This window comes from Globicephala melas, chromosome 16 (genome assembly GCF_963455315.2).
Source record: "Globicephala melas chromosome 16, mGloMel1.2, whole genome shotgun sequence".
Taxonomy (NCBI): Eukaryota; Metazoa; Chordata; class Mammalia; order Artiodactyla; family Delphinidae; genus Globicephala; species Globicephala melas.
Window position 1 is genome coordinate 63,262,727 of NC_083329.1, and position 23,223 is coordinate 63,285,949.

The following is a 23,223-nucleotide window of genomic DNA, read 5'->3' on the forward strand; positions in this document are numbered from 1 at the left end:
AAATATTTGACTTTGAATTTATTGTATTACCTTTACTAAATTTGGATCATGTTATTTTCAAAATGGAAATAGCTTGATTCACCTTTTGATTTTAAAATTACAATATGTATTGATTGCAAAACATGTATGTAAATATAGAAAGTTAAAGTTTTATTTGATGAAATATACCATGTTTTCACAGCTTGTTCTGTACACACTGCTAAGCCAAGAGAGGAGAGCTGATCCAGAGGCTGGCCTGCTCCTCTACCTGAAGACCGGCCAGATGTATCCTGTACCTGCCAACCATCTCGATAAAAGAGGTTGAGCTGTTTTCTCTCAATTTTACTTCTCTGGGTTTTGTTGGTTGGTTTTTTCCTTCAATTTTTGGTGACACACATTTATACCTGACAATCACTCACTGCCATCGCTAGGCCTAAAACAGGTTGTAATTGGTAAGTTGTGGTGCTTTTTTTTTTTTTTTAAGAAAATGTTGGGGGTAGGAGTTTATTGATTAATTAATTTATTTTTGCTGTGTTGGGTCTTCGTTTCTGTGTGAGGGCTTTCTCTAGTTGTGGCAAGCGGGGGCCACTCTTCATTGCAGTGCGCGGGCCTCTCACTATCGCGGCCTCTCTTGTGGAGCACAGGCTCCAGACGCGCAGGCTCAGTAGTTGTGGCTCACAGGCCTAGTCGCTCCGCAGCATGTGGGATCCTCCCAGACCAGGGCTCGAACCCGTGTCCCCTGCATTAGCAGGCAGATTCTCAACCACTGCACCACAAGCAAGTTTATTTTAAACTTGCTGTCTTACATTCAAGACACTCTAGATAGCTGTATTTGTCCTTAGCATTCAGCCAATAAAACACCAGCTTCACAATATTTACTACTTATGAGATTCATGGTTATTCAAAGAACTTATCAAGTGAACAAAAATTGAAGGAAATATACCAAAATGTTATCAGTGGTTATTTTAGTATAGTGGGAAATATGAATGTTGTTCTTTCCTTTTTTATGTTTTTGAATCTGAAAGTTATATATAATGGAAAAGATGTGTAATAAACTTTACTTAATTCTTAAAAAACACCCATCCTTTTTTCCCTCATAGAATTATTAAGGCTAAGAAACCAGATGGCATTCTCTTTGTTTCATCGTATTAACAAATCTGCTACTGGAGAGGAGAAGACAAAGCTTGCTCCTTTGCCACAAATAATTGAGGAACAGCAAACCTGTAAATATTGCTCACAGATGGGCAACTGTGCTCTTTATAGCAGGTAAACACACTGTCTTCCAAAAGTATTAATTCCAGTTAAGTAAGTATTCAACTCAGAATGATTTTACATTGTTGTCTGGTCTGGCATTGATGGTTTCATTTTGGTTATTTAAAACAAAGGGAATAGAAAAAAAAAAACCAAGCACAGCTAGTTCATATTATATAACAAGCCTCTTTCCTTGGAGAGATAGAATGCTTTTAAAACTTTTTCCAAAAGTGAATATTTTAATCTTGCTGCATATAGTTCCTGGGGAAATGAAATAATTGTAGAACTTATGGAACCTACTTAAGAAAGATGTAGTATAGGCATTGTTAATACAGCTTTTCTTAAATGATATTTCAAGAAATCTTCCCTTTCTTAGTTGATATTTTAATTTCAAACCTTTTGTAGCTCAAAATAGGGAAATTTGTTCTTCCAGACACTTTGATATGATTCAGTAGACTTGTCTTACTTATATATGTCTGTTTTTCTACATATGGGAAGTTTATTAGCTGTCTTGTGAGCAATCATATGTATTGACACCTTCATAGCCAGTGAGAGTTTTGGAGGAAACAAGAAGGTAGTTAGATGTAATTCAGACTAGGAAACAAGATCAAATCAGAACCAAAGTTCTAAATCAGCCTGAAAATTCACATAAAGGAGTTTTAAAAGTACAGTTGACCCTTGAACAACACTGGGGTTGGGGGTGGCAACCCTCCCTGCAGTTGAAAATCTTAGTATAACTTATAGATGGCCCTTCATATTACGAGATTCTTCCACATTCCTGTATTTAGCCAACCTCAGATCATTTAGTACTGTAGTATTTACTATTGAAAAAAGTCCACGTATAAGTGGACCCATAGAGTTCAGTCCCATGTTATTCAAGGGTCAACTGTATTGTATCAAAAGATCTCTTAATGGCAGAGACTGTGAACCATGGGAAATCTGGGCCTATAGTACAAGCACATATTTTTGAACTCTTAAGTTTTACTCTCCATGTTTTGTATGCTATCCTATAATGTATTTGTTTCTATATAAAAATTCAAAATTAATATTGAGCAAAATTGATACTCCACATGGTTCTCCATGTTTTTATGTTGACTTTCTTAATGGCACAGAGCTGGATGTACAAATACTGTGATTTTGAGAAATGCAATCCTACAAAAAGCCGAAACTTGCTATATATAGGAATGAAGACTGGGCTATAATGAAACTTCAGCACTTGTTAGGGGAACAGTCATTCAAGGCAAAATAATGCAGTATTGAGTTTCTAGGGCATTTTGTTTTGTAAAAAGCCATTTGGCTTATGAAATGTTGAAATGACTTTAAAAGAAAATTAGGGGCTGTGGTTATAAGTTATGATGATCATCATATATGTGTATTTATTTTAGAAATGCCTCATTTCATAACCAGCCAGTGAAATGTTTCATATGCATCTCTGACTTGGAACTTTATCTTTAGAGCGGTTGAACAACAGATGGATGACAGTTCAGTCCCGACCAGCATGCAGCCCAAAATAAAAGAAGAAACCCAGCATCTAAAACTTACACACTTAGAGTATTTCAGCCTTTGGTGTCTTATGTTAACCCTGGAGTCACAGTCAAAGCATAATAAAAAAAATTACCAAACCATATGGTTAACGCCTGCTTCAGATATGTAAGTGGTCCATTTAATACAGTAAAAGTTCAGTAATTTGGATTAGCCAGTGGTATGAAATTTGTAATTCATGACAAATACAGGCTATGTAGCATGTTAAAGCCATGCAGTTTCGTATATTCATGCCAACTCCAGATGGCTGTCAGTGAATTGTTTCTAAGTAGAGCACCATTGTTATTTTCAGTAGATTAAATATACCTTGAGACTTCTCTGGCGGTCCAGTGGTTAAGACTCCTCGCTTCCACTCCTTAGGGTGTGGGGCGGGCGGACGACTAAGATCCCGCATGCCATGTGGCACGGCCAGAATAGATAAATATACAAATACGTAAATAAATAAACCTCAAGAAATCTTACTTAAAAAATTACTAGTGAAATTAAATCCTTTTTCATCAGTGAGAAGATTATAAACTTGAGTATATCATAAGGTGAATTTTAGCATATTGGTACAGTGGAAATTAATGAAGTTTTACTTAATATTTTAAATACTAGCATTTTGAAAGTCTTTATTTTTGTAAGTTTTGATAGAGATTCACATTTTCTAAAGTGGGTCAATATTGTATTTTGTGAGATCCGTTCTTTTACAAGTTACTTGTAACGTTATAACTTTCTATGTCTTTGCATAGTATATTTCTTTATGTCATATTTAGTTGCTTTTGATCCATTTCTTTCTTTCCAGAATGAATATTGATAATAATGTGACTTTAGACCTTAGATTTTTATTTCCTTAATACTAGACTTTAACACAAGGCACCATTACAGTGGACAAAGTTTAAGTCATTTTCAACAGACTACATAAGTACAGTAAATACGTCCAGTGTACGCGCCAGCAAGCTTCTCTAGTATAATAGTAATGCCTGAGAGTTTGTAAATGCTTAATGCTTACTTCTAAGAGGCAGTGGACTTATCACTTTGCTTGCCATTGTTTTAGTAACAATAATTATAAATTCTCTTATAAACAGTAAAGAAATAACGTTACTACTTTCTTCACTTCAGGTTCAGAGTCAGGTTACTACGATTTGTCTTCTGTAGTGTTATATGTGTATCAGCACAGGAGGTGGGGTGTCAGTCAAGAATCAAAGTGCTGATATGCAAGTTGTTCAGAAATCTCAGGGTCTTCCCTGGTGGTCCAGTGGTTAAGAATTCGCCTTCCAATGCAGGGGATTTGGGTTCAATCCCTGGTCTGGGAACTAAGATCCCACATGCCTCAGGAAAACTAAGCCCGAGCACTCTAGAGCCCACGTGCCACAACTAAGACCTGATGCAGCCAAATAAATAAATAAATATTTAACAAAAACAAATCCCAGACTGTGGGTGCAACAAGGGAGGTGCTCCCTAGCACCTTTCTAGAGATCTGGTGATGAGAGATTTTCTTTTTTTTTTTGGCCTTGTCGCATGCATGCAGGATCTTAGTTCCCCGACCAGGGATCAAACCTGTGCCCCCTGCAGTGGAAGCATGAGTCTTAACCACTGGACTGCCAGGGAAGTCCTGAGAGATTATTTTAAAACTAATTTCTCTTTTTCTTTCTCTCTCATAGGGAGGAGAGTGGCAGCTGCATTGGGAACCTGATTAGAACAGAACATGTAAAGACAGTTTGTGATGGACAATATTTACATAATTTCCAACATAAAAATGGTGTCATGCCTGTCACAAATCTAATGGCAGGTGACAGAATTATTTTAAGTGGAGAAGAGAGAACATTGTTTGCTTTGTCTAGGGGGTACGTGAAGGAGATTAACATGACAACTGTAACCTGTTTATTAGACAGGTAATGAAATGTTCCCTTTTTGGGTGGGGGGGATAAAGCTTTATTGATATGTAAACATATACCATATGGTTCATCCATTTAAAGTGTATAATTCAGTGATGTTTAGTATATTCACAGAGCTGTGCAGTCAGCACTAAAATCAATTTTAGACCATATTCATCACCCGCAAAAGACTCCCTGTATCCTGTAGTCACTCCCCCTGCCCTAGGCAACCACAAGTTCCCTTTCTATCTTTATAGATTTGCCTCTTCTGAACATTTCACATAAATGGGATCATACAATATGTGGTCTTTTGTGACTGGCTTTTTTCACTTAGCGTACTGTTTTTGAGGATCATCTTCATGTAGTGGCATGTACCAGTACTCCATGCCTTTAAAAAAAATTTAGATAAAATTCACATAACATAAAATTAATCATTAACCACTTTAAATGTAGAGTTCAGTGGCATTTAGCAATTATCCAACTGCTAAACTTTTGTTTAATACATTACATTCCATAGTGCTAATGTGGATGTAATCTTATCAGATTCTCACAACCATGTGTACAGCAGGCAGGACAGATGCCCTGTGTTGACTGTAAAGCTTATTTCTCCTTCTTAGCACTCTGGGCACTCACCGTTTCATTCTCTCCTTTTTTTTAAATATTTTATTTTTATAATTTTATTATTGTTATTATTTTTTGTCTGCGTTGGGTCTTTGTTGCTGCGTGTGGGCTTTCTCTAGTTGCGGCGTGTGGGCTTCTCATTGCGGTAGCTTCTCTTGTGGCGAAGCACGGGCTCTAGGTGCGTGGGCTTCAGTAGTTGTGGCACGCGGGCTCTAGAGCGCAGGCTCAGTAATTGTGGAGCACGGGCTTAGTTGCTTCGTGGCATGTGGGATCTTCCCAGATCAGGGATTGAACCCGTGTCCCCTGCGTTGGCAGGTGGATTCTTAACCACTGTACCACCAGGGAAGCCCTCATTTTTTTAAAGATGATGCTTTTTTCCATTTAGAGTTGTAAATACTTTATATTTATAAAGTATAAGTTAAAACAAAGTGAGTTAATTTAATAATATTAATTAAATAGAAAAGTCGGTATGAAAATTTGTGGTAGAAACTAATATCCATATTTGTTAATATCCATATTCCCGGGCTTCCCTGGTGGCGCAGTGGTTGAGAGTCCGCCTGCCGATGCAGGGGACACAGGTTCGTGACTCGGTCTGGTAAGATCCCACATGCCGCGGAATGGCTGGGCCCGTGAGCCATGGCCGCCGAGCCTGTGCATCCGGAGCCTGTGCTCCGCAACGGGAGAGGCCACAACAGTGAGAGGCCCGCGTACCGCAAAAAAAAAAAAAAAAATCCATATTCCCTTCTTCCTGGACCCCCAGCCTTTCTTGCATTTAAGTGCCGGCATGCGTCACATTTCTTAGTGGATGGAGATCAGTAATTGGGATGCAGTGGAAATGTCCAGGCTTGCTCTCTGCTAATCAGTAATCCTAGTTAAGCCATAACCAGTCCTAGCCTAGCTTTCATGATATCGGAGTATCAGCTGTGATATTTCTGTTGTTTCTTAGGAATCCCTGCAGTCAGTCCTTTGAGGTATTTATTTGGCACCTAACATGTATTACGTGCTTTGTAAACCCTTGAGGAACTCATAGTCTTGTGGGTAACAAATAAATAAATATGTTTTTGGTCTAATATGACAAGTGTTTGGATTGATGGGAACACAGAGGAGAGGCATTTAACCCAGTTTTAGGAGGCTCAGGGAAGGCTTTGTGGAAAAGGTCATTCCAGATCTTCACCCTGTGGGTGAATAAATTAGCCTGATGAAGCAGTGTGAGAGGAGTATATCAAACAGAGGGAACAGGGTGTGGAAAGACCTGATGGTATGAAGTGGAGTGTTCAGGAAAGTACAGGTAATAATTAGTTTCTGGAATGTAAAAGATAAAGAAGGGAATGATTGGAGAGGTCAGGTCATAGAAGGTCTTATATACCATATTAAGAAGTTCTGACTTTACTTTTTCAGATGTACTGAAGAGTTTTAAACAGAAGAATGATAATAATCAGATTTGCATTTTTCTTTGGATGCACTGTGGAGAATAGAGTTAATTAATGGAGGCAAAACTGAAAGCCGAAAAGTCAGGCATCTGTTGTAGTGGCCCAGGCTTGAGGTGATTGAGGGCAGGGTAGTTTTGACAGAGAAGGTGGAATGACTTTGAGAAGTATTTAGAAAGTAAAACTGTCTGACATGGGATCCTGATCGAGTGTGCAGGGTTGGAAGAGAGTGAGGAAGAGGGAAGGATCAAGACAGCTGTGTGGATGCAAGAGCCATTAATTGAGGTCAGGACCACAGAAGAAGGATCGGGTTCAGCTGGAATAAAGAGTTGTTCAGTTTTGAAAAATTGAACTTTCATAGCCTGGGTTTTAACTAAGTGGAAATAAATATCTTGCTGTTTGCTGGATATCCAAACCTGAAGCTTGGGTGAGAAACAGGGTGGGAGAGGAATGTGAGGTCAGGCCTGAAGATGTAGAGTTGGGATTTAGACCCACATAGGGGCATGGGACCAGAGGAAAAATGACAAGAAAGAAGAGTACACAGGACCAGGGAGGGAACCTAGGGAACATCATGGTTTAGGGGCTGATAGAGGAGTGGGAGAAGCTGTCGGGAAAGAGACCTGTACTCCAGGCTGGAGGAGGGAGGAGCCGTATGCTTAGGATCCTTCTGGGGTGGTGAGCCCAGGCTGAATTGCCCAGGTCGAACTTGCCCAGGTCCAAGTGAGTTGTTAGCAAATGTTGTAGGTTCCCGATTATTAACTGCTTTGACTTTGGTGCCTTCCCCTTCTCCCTTTTCCCACCAATCCAGGGCCTCATCCTGTCTCTGGTTGGCAAGTATGTATTAGGGGCTGGTAGCCATTTTAATAGCAATTCTGGCTCATTTACTCTTTTAGCAGACAGCAGCATATGTCTTATACAGACCCACTGACTATGTTAAATGAAAAACATTCATGTACATCTGTTTTCTGTTTTAGGAACTTGTCAGGACTCCCAGAATCAACTTTGTTCAGATTGGACCAGGAAGAAAAACATTGTAATATAGATACCCCATTAGGAAATCTTTCTAAACTGATGGAAAATACTTCTGTCAGGTTTGTAACAATAAATGAATCTGAATTTTGCTCCACTTTCCTAAGGAACGTGGAGTAAAAAAAAGCTTTTTTTTTCTTTTCAGTCAAAAACTTCGAGATTTAATCATTGACTTTCGCGAACCGCAGTTTATATCCTACCTCAGTTCTGTTCTTCCACATGATGCAAAGGACACAGTTGCCTGCATTCTAAAAGGTATGTTATAATCAGCGTGTCTGCATCCATTAATTTTTCTTGGTTCTATTTATAATTTAATCTATATTATAGTCTAGCATTTTAATACTTAAAAAAAAATAAATTTATTTATTTATTTTTGGCTGAGTTGGGTCTATTGTTGCTGTGCACGGGTTTTCTCTAGCTGCGGCTAGCTGGGGGCTACTCTTTGTTGCGGTGCGTGGGCTTCTCATTGCTGTGTCTTCTCTTGTTGCGGAGCATGGGCTCTAGGCGCCCGGGCTTCAGTAGTTGTGGCACACGGGCTCAGTAGTTGTGGCTCGTGAGCTCTAGAGCACAGGCTCAGTAGCTGTGGCGCATGGGCTTAGTTGCTCCGCGTCATGTGGGATCTTCCCGGACCAGGGCTTGAACCTGTGTCCCCTGCATTGGCAGGCGGATTCTTAACCACTGGGCCACCAGGGAAGTCCTTTAATAATTTATAAACTTGTAATTACAACTTTTAGACAGCATCTCTTTGGAATTAGTTTACCTGTGACCTTTACTGTCACCATGATATTTCCTTACTTTGAAAAGATGTATTGAAGAACAGACTAGAATAGAGTCAGCTTTTCTTGTAAAATAGTTAAGGTGCTCAGTGAAATTCAACACTCTTTTTCCTGTTATTTTTACATTTAAATGTAGGTTTGAATAAGCCTCAAAGGCAAGCCATGAAAAAGGTACTTCTTTCAAAAGACTACACCCTCATCGTGGGTATGCCTGGAACAGGAAAAACAACTACAATATGTACTCTTGTAAGGTTATTATTCTTTTGCTTAGAAACTGAATATTTAAATCAGCTTCTCCTTGGTTCAGAGAATGTGATACTGGATATAAAAAGGGCTGAATTTTAAGTCAAAATGCCTTTATTTCAAACTAAAAGTGACATGAGAAATAGAAAACCTAAATTACCAATAGTTGTGATCACCTTGTAGATATCTTGCATGTAAGATTGTCTAAAATCTCTTTGTGTTGTTGTTATATGTATGTTTTCCTTCCCTTTAAAAAATGATAAGTTGTACAGAGGCGGTTGAAATAGAGTTTTCTTGAGTTTTTTTTTCATGTCAGTAAATTACTGAGCAGTCTTAGAATAATCATAATGACGGCAGCAAATATTTATTGACTGATACTGTGTGCCAGGCACTAGTCAAAGTGTATTTGTATTCAATTTTATTATGACATAATATATTATTAACATATCATTAATAACATGATAATAATGCTGTGTTTTTTTCATAAAACATTTTGGCTATATAGTTTTTTAAAAAGTTACTTGGCTCAGCTCTTAGATATGCTTTCTATTAAGCTTTCTAATTCTATTCAAAAAATATAAATGTTAAAAATTACCAGGAGTTAAAAGTAATGCTGTTTTCCTTCCTTTTATTCATTATTAGGTAAGAATTCTCTATGCCTGTGGTTTTAGTGTTTTGTTGACCAGCTATACACACTCAGCTGTTGACAATATTCTTTTGAAGTTAGCAAAGTTTAAAATTGGATTTTTGCGCTTGGGTCAGACTCAGAAGGTACATCCAGATATCCAGAAATTTACAGAGGAGGATATTTGCAGATCAAAATCCATTAGATCCTTAGCTCTTCTAGAAGAACTCTACAATAGTCAAGTAAGTACAATTATTGTATAATAATACTGACAGTAATTTTTGTAGCCAGAATGAGGGGAGAAATGGTACGTTGGGAAATTTAATTGCATTGACCAAATTTGCACGTGATTAATTTATATAAACCACAGGACCAGTTTATGAGTTTATAGTTTGTTCTTTGCTTCTGAACTGAAATACGGTTTCTGGTTTATTATTCAGGGCTCCCATCTTCTAGTTTAAAATATCCTAGTAAAAGAAAACTCTGTTTCTGTCTGCTCACACTTCTGACACTGACTACGTGGAGTTAGTGCAGACTCCACAGGTTAAGGACTCAGTCCCACAAGACTGCCCCCTACTTCAGTTCTCAATTGCGAGTTCAAGCCTCCTGTGCCCAGCTTGAGGGTTCCTGTGTCCTCCTCCTTGGATTCTATAATTTGCTAGAATGGCTCGCAGAACTCAAGAAAGTCAGCTCATTAGCATAAACTCAGGTATGATTAAAAGGGACTTATGAATAACGAAAGATGTTCCCCTCACCCCAGCAATCAGGGAATTCCAAGGGTTTTAGGAGCTCTGAGTCAAGAACCAGAAGGAAGACCAAATGTGTATTTCTTATTATATTATAGTGTCACACCTAGAAAACTAATAATCAGGATTTTTTAGTGAGTTTGAATTAGAAGTAATGGTATATGAATAGTCTTGTGATAGGTATTTTTAGGCTTTGATATAGAACCTAATTTTTATTTAATGTCTGTATGTATTTTTACTGGGAAGTCTTAACTGATATTTTTGTCTTAAAAATTATCTAAAATAGATTTTAATAGACTCTTCTTAACAACTCTTTTGTCTAATATCTATCCCAATTATTGAAAAATTTTGAAGTGGCTAAGATGTATATCTGATTTACTTTTTTAAATTAAAAGTTTTTATTTTGAGATAATTATAGATTCACATACAGTAGACAGAAATAATACAGGGAGATTATGTATACCCTTTGCCCAGTAGTAACATTTTGCAAAACTAAAGTAAAATATCACAAGGATATTGACAGTGATACAGTCTACATACAGAATAGTTCCATTACCACAAGGATCACTCTCGTTGTACTTTTATAACTATGCCCACTTCTTTCCTGCCTACTCATTCCTTGACCCCTGATAACCACTTTTCTGTTTTCCATTTCTACAGTTTTGTTGTTTCAAGAATGTTATATAAGTGGAAATATATGTTATCAAACAAAAGTTCGTGTGCCGGACACACAGTGAGGCCAAACAAACTGAAACGTCAGAGTTTGGAGCAGAGAAATGTTTATTGCAGGGCCAAGCAAGGAGACCAGGCAGCTCGTGCTCAAAAACCTCAAACTCTTTTCAGGGAGAAGTTTTTATAGGCAAAATTTGGGGTGAGGGCTGCAGGGTGTGTATCTTTCTTCTGGTTGGTTGGTGGTGAGGTAACAGGGTGGTGCTCCAGGAATCTTGTGCTCAGCCTGAAGTTACTATCCTCCACCTGGGTGCCGGCCTTATTTCCTGCAGAAGACCTCAAGGGAGCGGGGGAGGGATAAATTGGGAGATGGGATTGACATATACATACTACTATATATAAAATTGGTGACTAATAAGGACCTACTGTATAGCACAGGGAACCCAATACTCTGTAATGGCCTATATGGGAAAAGAATCTAAAAAACAGTGGATATATGTATAACTGATTCACTTTGCTGTACAGCAGAAACAAACACAACATTGTAAATCAACTATACTGCACTAAAAATTAAAAAAAAAAAAAAAGGAACTCAAAGATATTTGTAACCTATATTCCTTGAGGAAGAACCAGGATCATTCTTTAATCCCTGCACTATAGTTTCTTGATTGTTCCTCCTTTGTTTCTGCATCCCCTATTTCCCTGATTAGTAGCTGTTTGAATATGCCCTTTGGAACTCTGGGAAGATCGAGGAGACTGAAGCCTTTATCCTTCAAATAAGAAATGGGGGACCCGGAAAGGCTTTTGTTCCTAGGAGGGCCCCACAAGGTCCTGCTTGGTTTCACATACAGTATGTAATCTTTTGGGATTGGTGTTTTTCACTTAGCCTAATGCTCTGTAGATTCAGATTGTTACATGTATCAATCAGTAGTTTGCTCCTTTTTATTGGTGAGTATTGTTCCACAGTATGGATGCGCCACAATTTGTTTAACCATTCACCCATTGGAAAACATCTGGATTGTTTGCAGTTTTGGGCTATTACAAATAAAGCTGCTATAGACATTCATGTATAGGGTTTTGTGTGAATGTAAGTCTTCATATCTCTGGGATCAATGCTCAGGGGTCCAGTGTCTGAGTCATTTGGTAGTTGCATGTTTAGTTTTAAAAAAATCTACCAAACTGTTTTCTAAAGAAGCTATAACATTTTACATTCCCACCAGCAGAGTGTGAGTGATCCTCGTCAGCATTTGGTGGTGTTAACTATTTTTCATCTTGGCCATTCTGATAGGTGGATAGTGATATACAAAGTGAGAATGTCTCAACTTCCCTTCATTCCTGAAGGGTAGTTTTGCTAGTTATAGGATTCTGGGTAAATATGTAATTCTTTTATACTGGGAAAATATTCTGCCATTTTCTTCTGGCTTCCGTGGTTTCTGATGAGAAATAGGCTGACCTTTGAATTGGAATGTTTTTCCTTATAGCAAGGTGGTGTTTACCTGGGCTCCTTTTCAGAATTTTTTCTTTTCTTTAGTTTTTAGAATTTTAATTATGATATGTCTTGTAGTGGATTTTTTTCTATCATGTTTGGAGTTTTCCCAGCTTATTGAATCTATAGATTTAATGTCTCTTGCCAAACTTAGGACATTTTTAGCCATGATTTCTTCTAGTGCTTTTTCAGCCCCTCCCTCTTTCTTTTCTGCTAGGACTGTGAAGACATGAATGGTGGATCCTTTATGTCCTGCAGGTCCATGAGGCTCTGTGTAGTTTTTGTTTTTTCAGTCTATTTCTGTCTGTTATTCAGACTATATAATTTCTACTTTTCTATGCCTTTGTTCACTGATTCTTTTCTCTGTCCCTTGCTGTTGAGTCTATTCCATGATTTTAAAATTCTAATTATTCTAGTTTCAGTTCTAAAATTTCCGTTTGGTTCTTCTTTTTACCTTCTGTTTCTTTGCCAAGACTTTTATTTTCTTGAGATTTTATATCTTTTTCTTTTCAAGTGTGTTCATAATTGTTCATTGAAACATTCTTATCATGGCTGCTTTAAAATCTTTGTCATGTAATTCTAACATCACTGTCATCTATTGATTGTCTTATATTCATTCAGTTTGAGATATTTCTGGTTCTATATATAATGAGTGATTTTTGATGAAATCTGAACATTTTTGTATTGTATTATTTAAAACTGCTGTTTTAGCTCTAACACTACCCTGGTAGGGCAAGAGTGTATGCCACCTCATTATTGCCAGCTGGGAGCTGAAGTCCAGGATCCCTACTTGGCCTCTTTTAATGCAGAAGGTGACAGGCTTCTCATTACTGCTGGATAGGGGTGGAAGGAAGTCTAGGCTCCCCACGCAGTCTCCACTACATTACCAGGTGAGGGTTACTACCAGCCAAGAGGGATGAAAATCCTGACTTGACCTCTCTGACACCACCCTGGCAAGGTATTGGGGTGCCTTATTCCAGCCTCAGGCAGGTGGAAGTCTAGGATCCCCCCTTGACCTTTGCTGGCATTGGTAGGGGGGCAAGGCCATAATTTTTTGTTTTTGTTTTTTTAGAGTTTCTAAAATCTTTATTAGATTGAACATGTGTTTTTTTTTTCTTTTCCTTTATGGTTTATTACAGGATGTTGTATATAGATCCCTGTGCATACAGTAGGACCTTGTTATTTCTCTGTTTTATATATAGTAGTGCGTATCTGTTAATCCTACGCTCCTAATTTATCCCTCCAGCCACCCTTTCCCCTTTGGTAACCGTAAGTTTGTTTTCTATGTCTGTGAGTCTGTTTCTGTTTTGTAAATAATTTCATTTGTATCATTTTTTTAGATTCTACGTGTAAATGATATCATATGATATTTGTCTTTCTCTCTTTCTGGCTTACTTCACTTAGTATGAAATCTAGATCCATCCATGTTGCTGCAGATGGCATTATTTCATTTTTTATGGCTGAGTAATATTCCATTGTATACATATACCACATCTTTATCCATTCATCTGTCGATGGATATTTAGGTTGTTTCCATGTCTTGGTTATTGTAAATAGCGCTGCGATGAACATAGGGGTACATGTATGTTTTCAAATTAGAGTTTTCTCCAGATACATGCTCAGGAGTGGGATTGCTGGATCATATGGTGACTCTATTTTTAGTTTTTAAAGGAACCTCCATACTATTCTCCACAGTGGCTGCACCGATTTACATTCCTACCAACGGTGTGTGTGTGGGGTTCCTTTTCTCCACACCCTCGCTAGCATTTATTATTTATTATTTGTAGACTTTTTAATGATGTCTATTCTGATCTGTGTGAGGTGGTACTTCGTTGTAGTTTTGATTTGTGTTTCTCTAATAGCGATGTTGAGCATCTTTTCATGTGCCTGTTGGCCATCTGTATGTCTTCTTTAGAGAAATGTCTATTTAGGTCTTCTGCCCACTTTTTTTTTTTTTTAATAAAGGAGATGTAGTTCTTTTTTAAAAAAAATTAAATTAATTAGTTTATTTATTTATATTTAGCTGTGTCAGGTCTTAGTTGTGACATGCAGGATCTTCGTTGCAGTGTGCGGGATCTTTCGTTGTGGCGCACAGGCTCTTCGTTGTGGTGTGCGGGCTTCTCTCTAGTTGCCGCGCTCGGTCTTCTTTCTAGTTGTGGCACGCAGGCTCTCAAGTTGAGGCACGTGGGCTCAGTAGTTGTAGCGTGCGGGCTTAGTTGCCCCTCAGCATGTGGGATCTTAGTTCCCTGACCCGGGATCAATGTGGTGTCCCCTGCATTGTAAGGCGGATTCTTTACCACTGGACCACCAGGGAAGTCCCTTCTGCCCAGTTTTTGATTGGGTTGTTTGTTTTTTTGTTATTGAGTTGTATAAGCTGTTTGTATATTTTGGAAATTAAGCCCTTGTTGTTCGCATCATTTGCAGATATTTTCTCCCCGTCTGTAGGTTGTCTTTTTGTTTTATTTATGGTTTTCTGTGCTGTGAAAAAGCTTATAAATTTGATTAGGTCCCATTTATTTTTGTTTTTTTATTTCTATTGAGGCCATAGTTTTTTATGTGGTGTTTGGCTAGAGTTGAGTGATTATTGTATAAGTTTTCTGTCTGCTAGGCTATCCCTTTCCTGTTCTTTTGGCTTTTGTTGGAACTTCTTTTGGTCTGCATACATTGGCATTCCTGTGTTCCTAGTCTTATCACCTCCAAATCTGGGATATGTGAGGCAAAAGGAAAACCCAGGGAACTGTGGTGTTCCTCGTGTCCCAAGGTTCCTAGCTGGTCTACCTTTTCTCCGCCTTTCAGTCTTTATGTTTATAGTTTTATATTTATATAATGTCCTGGGTTTTTCATTGTACTTTGTGGGAGGAGTAGGGAAAAGTATTCCATCTTCCCAGAAGTAAAGTCCTGGTTGACGTTAAAAAAATAAATTCATTAACTTACTGCCTCTTGAATGTTTCTGATTTCCATTTTGAAATATCGAAATTTGAGCATTGTTATAGTGTCTGGAAAATTAACTTGATTTTAAAAAATTTATAGTAAAAAATTAAAATTTTTTGTATGCTATATGTGTTTCTGCGATCATATTGGGGGATTCCTGTTTTGGGGGACAAAGAGTTCTTTTTTGATCTTTTAATTTCAAAACTGGGAAAAACAAGGTATATTTCTTGGACATATTAAGTAACTGATCTATTTTCCCTATTTGTTTTTAGCTTATAGTTGCAACAACATGTATGGGAGTAAACCATCCCATATTTTCTCGTAAAACTTTTGATTTTTGTATAGTGGATGAAGCCTCTCAAATTAGCCAACCAGTTTGCCTAGGGCCACTTTTTTTTTCACGGAGATTTGTGTTGGTGGGGGATCATCAGCAGCTTCCTCCCCTGGTGCTAAACTGCGAAGCAAGGTAAGCAGACATTGAGGTTTCAATTTTAAACTAGATTCTTTTTAAGGGACAGTTTCAGTACACTGATAAGCCTGAACTGGATTTGTTGACAGAGCTCTTGGCATGAGTGAAAGCTTATTCAAGAGGCTGGAACAGAATAAGAATGCTGTCGTACAGTTAACCGTGCAGTACAGAATGAACAGGTATTTGTAACAGTGTCAGCTACGAGTGATTTTTGTATTTGTGTTCATCACTAAAACTAAAATTATTTTGTAATTCCCTTAGTAAAATTATGTCCTTAAGTAATAAACTGACATACGAAGGAAAGCTGGAGTGTGGATCAGACAAAGTGGCCAATGCAGTGATAAACCTACCTAACTTTAAAGATGTAAAGCTGGAACTGGAGTTTTATGCTGATTATTCTGAAAATCCTTGGCTGGTTGAAGTTTTCGAGCCAAAAAGTCCTGTTTGTTTCCTTAACACAGACAAGGTAAAAAACAAACATTTTCTTTAGTTTTTCTCCTGTTGCTCTGTTATTTGAATTCCTCAGTTTTCAGTAGCGATTGCTTCCTTAGAGCTTATCAGTTAAAACTAGTGTACTTCTTGTACTTTAACACAAAAGAATCTTTTCTTTCTGTAGACTCACTGTCTTTGGGAGGTTTATTCTGGTGATTGATAGATGTCAAAATTGACTTTTGAAGTCAGAAAGGTAGAAAGTGAACTCAACTGTATAATTACATTTCCGATAAAAGGAATTGGCATTGATATTGTCAAAGGTCTGGGTTTACAAATGGACAGCAGATACGATAAATTGATGTCCTTTTGATGACCTTTTTTAAAAAAACAGACTTTATCTTCTAGAGCAGTTTTAGGTCCACAGCAAAACTGAGCTAAAAGTACAGAGATTTCCCATATATCTCCTCCCCCCACCGTATGCATCTAAAGATCTCTTTGCAAATCTGTCATTAAACAAAAAATCTGCACAAGGACTTTAAATGACTTGAGTCTTATTTCTGAGAACTAAGAACAAAGTTTTGACCCTGTGTTCCTACAGTTTGTTTTATATAGTGCTTCTCATTATTGATTTGGAAATCTATGTAAGTTCAAATAAAAATATAATGACCAATTATATGTATGCATGTTATTCTAAAATAGGTGTATCTCTTGTTATTAAGATGGGTGGAGCCAGCTGGTTGTTAAAAATAGGGCCTTACCATGTGTGTACCATGGTGGGATTTTCATTCTCTTGGACATTGCCTTAGTGTTTCAGGATGAAGAATTAACACCTAGGGGCAGGCAGGCTCTGGGATATTTAGTCACATAAACTGATCTCACAAATGACTGCTTTTATAAACCACAACTCTAATTTATTAGTTATAATTTACCATTTTTTAACCTCACCAGTGATATTTCAGAGTCTTTTTTGCTACTCACATTTCCTCTTTCTTGGCATCAGGATTCCAAATAAGTTGTATTAAAATTAATCAAGGTTACTAAGGAATGATGTAGGAGCAAAACAATCCTTTGAAAGTTCTACTAGGTATGGTAGAAACTGGGGAACCTTATCGCTCCATTATCTGTATGAAAATCAACAAGAAAATGGAAAGGGCACAGATATTAGAGCCAGATCTAAGTTTGAATCCTAGTGCCATGATTTATTGTGAGGCTTGGGCAGGCTACTCATCTCTTCTGACCTTTGATTCCTATAAAATGGGGGATAACACAGTAAAGTTTGTGAAGGCCAGTGTATGGTCGGCTTTCATAGAGATTTTAGTCTGAACTCTATGTAGCATGTTTAAGATGGGTTGCCGCTGGGTGGCTTTCTGAAAGTGACTAATATCATTCATTTTTGTTAATTCTTTTACCTTCAACTTTAAGATGAAGATATTTTTCATCTGTTTCCACATGTGGTAGTACCGTCTCTATGGCCACCTGTGTACTGACAGTACTCTTAACTTCAGAGATTGTTTTGCAAGCAGGATGCGTATTTTTTCTATTTAGGTTCCAGCACCAGAACAAGTTGAAAAGGGAGGTGTCAGTAATATAACAGAAGCCAAACTCGTTGTTTTCCTGACCTCAATTTTTATTAAGGTAACATAGAATTTAATTTTGAGGGCTAATTAATATTAAGGTGCAGTGTAATAGAATATTAGAATGCCAGGAACTTTAGATCTAAAGTTAACTTTTGTTTATTAAGATAAAGAGGAATGAAGCCTGATTGTTTTTATTTTGAGAACATTTATCTAAGACATGTAATTTTTTATACAGTAATGGCATTTTGAGTTTCCATTTAGGATAACTTTGTAACATCAGATAATTCTGATTGTTTCAATTTAGTGCTGAAGTCAGTATGATTGGCAATTGGAAACCTCTGGTGTAAGGGATAGCAGAAAGTAAAATGTATTTCTTTGTACTTTTTTTGGTATGGCAACACTGTTTTGGTGGCATACAAACCATTATACTGCCATGAACTTCTAAATAACAAGGGAACAATGTTTGAGGAAATTATTTCATTTCAGGAAATGTGGATATAGCCTTAGAGTGAACTCAATAATTGTATTTACTCCTTGTGATAGGAACATGTATTATAAACATCAATTGGGCACATTATGTAAACATTTAATAAATTTAGTAAAGCTTAAATAACAAAAGTCAGGATTTTTTCACTTTAAATTGTGTTCTTTTCTGTTTAGGCTGGTTGTAATCCCTCTGATATTGGTATCATTGCACCATACCGGCAACAGTTAAAAGTCATCAATGATTTATTGGCACATTCTTCTCTTGGGATGGTCGAAGTTAATACAGTAGACAAATACCAGGGAAGAGACAAAAGTATCATTCTAGTATCTTTTGTTAGAAGTAATGAAGATGGAACTGTGAGTTAATTGTATTTTCTGCTTTGTTGTCTGATTTGTATTTTATATTTGTTTGGGACATTATTTACCTCTCTTTTTTTATTTTCCTCTCTCTTTTGTAATTGTGGTAAAAAACACATAACATAAAAATTACCTTCTTAACTATTTTTTAATGTACAATTCACAAGTATTAAGTATATTTACAGTGTGTGCAACACATCTCCAGAACGTTTTCATTTTGCAAAACAAATTCTATACCCATGAGCAATTCCCTAATTCCCACTCTCTCCTTTCCCTGGCAATCACTTTCTGTCTCTGTGAATTTGACAGAATTTTATGAATTCTGTGAATTTTCCATATAAGTGGAATCATACGGTATTTGTCCTTTTGTAAGTGGCTTATTTCACTTATAATGTCCTCAGGGTTCATCCGTGTTGTAGCATGTGTCAGAATTTCCTTCCTTTTTATTTTTTATTTTTTATTTTTTTTTATTTTTAAGTAATTTATTCCAATAGAAATATTTCAGAAAACTGTACTTAAATTCATTTTAAGTTAGATTATGCAAACACACTGAAGATCTCACACTCACATTTGCATATTAAACAGAAACAAAAAGTGAGAGAGGAACCAAGCTGCACGTCACTCCAGGAGGTCATAGTGCAAATGAGTACTTCATCTTTGTACCTCAAGTTAACCGGGATGAAGGAGAATAAAAATGGCTTGTGTTTTCCTGTATATTATCATCATTGGATAGAATTTCCTTCCTTTTAAAGGCTGAATATTATTCCACTGCATGTATATACCACATTTTGTTTATCCATTTATCCATCAGTGGACATTTGGGTTGCTTCTACCTCTTGGTTATCGTGTTTGGAGCATTTTTAAACATATAGGCTTCCCTAGATATACTTTCAAATTTATAGATAATTCCAGGCTTTGTTTTGTTTTTTTGCATTTTTATCTCTCCTTGACTCATTTTTCTTGACTATGCGATAGCTTCATATGGTTTTTTTTTTTTTTTTATGGTGTGCGGGCCTCTCACTGTTGTGGCCTCTCCCGTTGCGGAGCACAGGCTCCGGACGCCCAGGCTCAGCAGCCATGGCGCACGGGCCAAGCCGCTCCGCGGCATGTGGGATCCTCCCGGACCGGGGCACGAACCCTTGTCCCCTGCATCGGCAGGTGGACTCTCAACCACTGCGCCACCAGGGAAGCCCTCATATGGTTTTTAAGATACATGTAGTAGAGGGACTTGCCTCGTCATCCAGTGGTTAAGACTCCACACTTCCAATGCAGGGGCTGCGGGTTTGATCCCTGGTCAGCGACCTAAGATCCCACATGCCACGCTGTGCAGCCAAAAATAAATAAATGAAATAAAATACACATAGTATAAAGTCTCCCTTCTTCCCGGTTCCTCTACTTAGTTCTTACCCTCACAGATAATCACATGTTTGGTTTTTTGTTTTTGTTTTGTTTTTGTTTTTTTGGTAACCTTCTACGTTTCTTTAAGCATATGCTTAAAGATATGAATCAGTATTCATATTCCCCTCCTTTTTTGCACAAAAGGTAATATATACACTATTCTGGACTTTGCTTTTTCCACTTAACAGCTTGGAGATCTTTCCATGTCATTACACAGAGATTTCATTCTGTTCTTACAGATGCATAGTTTTCTACTGTATATATGGGTCACGGTATATTTAACCACTCCTCTGAGTCTTCTACTATGACGAGTTTCTATTACTGTTAAAAAACAATGCTACACTGGGGCTTCCCTGGTGGCATGGTGGTTAAGAATCCGCCTGCCAATGCAGGGGACCACGGGTTCGAGCCCTGGTCTGGGAAGATCCCACATGCCATGGAGCAACTAAGCCCATGTGCCACAACTACTGAGCCTGCGCTCTAGAGCCCGTGAGCCACAACTACTGAAGCCCGTGTGCCACAACTACTGAAGCCTGCGCGCCTAGAGCCTGTGCTCCACAACAAGAGAAGCCACCACAATGGGAAGCCCTCACACCGCAACAAAGAGTAGCCCTGCTCGCCACAACTAGAGAAAGCCTGTGCACAGGAAAGGAAGACTCAACGCAGCCAATAAATAAATAAAATCTATTAAAAAATTTTTTTTTTAAAAAGAAACAGAGAGCTTGTTTCATAGATATTTTAAAAAAACAATGCTACACTGAGTGGAGATAACTTCAATTCTTTTTTTTTTTTTAAATATTTATTTATTTGGCGGTGCTGGGTCTTAGTTGCGGCACTTGGGATCTTCATTGCTGGGTGCAGGATCTTTAGTTGCGGCATGTGGGCTCCTAGTTGTGGTATGCGGGATCTAGTTCCCCGACCAGGGATCGAACCCGGGCCCCCTGCATTGGGAGCACGGAGTCTTAACCACTGGTCCACCAGGGAAGTCCTAACTTCAATTCTGTATTATATATATTTAATATTTAAAAATTTTTAGTATATTTTTATTATATGTATTTAATAATTTAAAATTATGGCTAGGATATCATACCCACAATAAAATACTTGAAGTTGGCACTGTGGGCAAGTTTTTCCAACTGTCTGGATTTTAAATGTGTTGATGAATCTTTTTTGCAGTATATGTTTTTGAAAACTGCTCAAAAAACTCAAATAAATAAGAAAACTCAAAGATTGAAAATTACAATTTCTTTCAGCTTGGTGAACTATTGAAAGATTGGCGGCGTCTTAATGTTGCTATAACCAGAGCCAAACATAAGCTGATTCTCCTGGGATGTGTGCCCTCACTAAACCGCTATCCTCCTTTGGGGAAGCTACTTTATCATCTAAACTCAGAAAAATTAATATCCTTTTTGTTTTATATATGGTCACATTTTTTTTTAATTTAAAAAAAAATTTTTTTTATGGTCACATTTGATTGTGCTATTGTGAGTACTTCATTTATGTATTTGTATAAACTAAAACTCGGTGTCTCGTGTTTTCCATGGGCATATTTCAAAAGATCTGATTCTGCAAAGGAAAGAGAGAAAACAATTCACAGGAAGTAATTTTAAGCAAAAAGTGAAATAATGAACGTGGTGGTGAAGGATAGTTTGTGAAATGAGAAGCTGGAAAAAAAGGGACTTGATTTTTTGCCTTAGGAACAGGGTGCATGTTTCCTAGAATACATCTAGGAAAACTGGTTATCCCTTCTGGTTCCTCTCCCCTCAATTTATAACCTTTTTTAAAAAAAATCTAGGACAAAGTATTATATTTAAAAATGGAGATTATTACTTGTCATATTGTATTAATAGATTATTTTAAAAATAGGTCATCTCTTTAAAAAATTATATGTAGGTCTCAGGCTAATAAGATATGTAAACCATATTGCTTAAGTATATTATTATCCATAGAATGCCATAAAAATCTTTACAATTTTTTTAACATCCCTGTAAACCAAATTACAGAATGTTAGATAATAATGTCATATATGTTTTTATGTAATTCCACATTGTGTTAAATATATCTTCCTTAATTTATTTTACATCATGGATCTTCCATCAGGAGAACATGAAAGTCTTTGTCATATATTGGGTGATTTTCAAAGAAGATAAAGCACTGTTTTCCTTGCTTTTTCCAAACCATCATGATCTTCTCTAACTGTTGCCTATTTATAATTCGGATATGCTGTAAAATCAGTGCCTGGTTACACTGTGAAGATAACTTTTATCCCAAGGGTAAGAAATGATGTAAATATACTCTTTCAGAGTTCCAGTTTTTTTGTTTTATTTATTTTTTGGTATAACCTTGTTAAACATAAAGTTCTATTACCATACAAAATTTAACATAGTATTTTTTTAGTACAGGTGAACCAAAACTGAAAAGTCTAAATTTATAGGTATTATAAATGTGGTTTTGTATGATCTAGAGTTTGATAAATTTCTACCACCTTTTAAAGCTGGGATGAATTTTTCAATCTGAGGCTTAAACCTTTAAGTCTAAATTTTCAAGATTAATTTGATCTTTTAGATTTTTAATCATATTTTGTTTATTTGAAAGATTAGGTAAGAAAATTGATTGCTTTTGTCATTTAAGGACAATCTTGTGATGATGAGAACATAAGTAAGACGTTTTTCTGTATTTTGAGGTCCCTGATTCAAAGGCCATTCTGCTGGTTTTTTTCCTGACTTTTGCTTTCTCCTATCAGAGATGTTTTCACTTTAAACCTAGTCTTTTAAATTATCACTGATAAATGTATTATTCCAGTTAATTTCTGATTCTCCTTACTCTCCCACTTGTTATTTTCACTTTTCAGTATTCTAGTGAAATAAAATAATTCCTACTGTTCTTTTGAGAAGAAATTTTGTTTGCTGAATTGATGACAAATTAAAAAGGTGTATTCCTATTTTCACTTACTCATGTTCATATGCCCCTTAGTTTTAGGGCATTTCTCAATTTTCTCTTTTGGTATAAAAATGTTTTGTAAAATAGTTACCTCAAAGTGCTTGATTACTTATATTGTGACCAATTTTAACCTTAGTGTATCCATCTTTGGCAGGGAGATCTCTCACTTCTCTCAAATGTTTTCTTTTTAATGAATGTTAAGTATGTTAAAAATTGCTGCCTCTACCTCACATGTTTTAAAAAAATTATTACTTGAAGATTTTATTAAATAAATTGTTCTCTTACTGTTAGATCTTACAGTGTCAATTATTAATACTAAATAATAATTAAGTTCAGGGTTGTCCACAATTTTTTCCAGTGTTGAGAACTGAAATATTGATAAT

The 23,223-nt window shown here is 36.9% G+C and overlaps 1 protein-coding gene across 8 annotated transcripts in view; it reads left to right on the forward strand.

Moving 5' to 3' along the window:
• The window catches only part of LOC115856293 (solute carrier family 25 member 16), a 91,259-nt gene extending 68,166 nt beyond the window's left edge, over nt 1–23,093 (forward strand). For 6 of the 8 annotated variants that reach the window (XM_060285877.1, XM_060285878.1, XM_070043811.1 and 3 more), the window contains 15 exons: nt 182–299; nt 1,080–1,245; nt 2,686–2,880; nt 4,416–4,646; nt 7,651–7,767; nt 7,851–7,960; nt 8,618–8,727; nt 9,367–9,591; nt 15,454–15,647; nt 15,740–15,829; nt 15,912–16,116; nt 17,628–17,717; nt 18,320–18,502; nt 21,154–21,300; nt 21,982–23,093. In XM_060285877.1, coding sequence (XP_060141860.1) covers nt 182–299; nt 1,080–1,245; nt 2,686–2,880; nt 4,416–4,646; nt 7,651–7,767; nt 7,851–7,960; nt 8,618–8,727; nt 9,367–9,591; nt 15,454–15,647; nt 15,740–15,829; nt 15,912–16,116; nt 17,628–17,717; nt 18,320–18,502; nt 21,154–21,300; nt 21,982–22,050 — 2,250 coding nt within the window. In that variant the 3' untranslated portion in view covers nt 22,051–23,093. Of the gene's footprint in view, nt 1–181; nt 300–1,079; nt 1,246–2,685; nt 2,881–4,415; nt 4,647–7,650; nt 7,768–7,850; nt 7,961–8,617; nt 8,733–9,366; nt 9,592–15,453; nt 15,648–15,739; nt 15,830–15,911; nt 16,117–17,627; nt 17,718–18,319; nt 18,503–21,153; nt 21,301–21,981 lie in introns of those variants that run through there. The other 2 variants (XM_060285879.1, XM_070043813.1) reach the window with 2 other exon arrangements.
• Nucleotides 23,094–23,223: the final 130 nt, after the last annotated feature.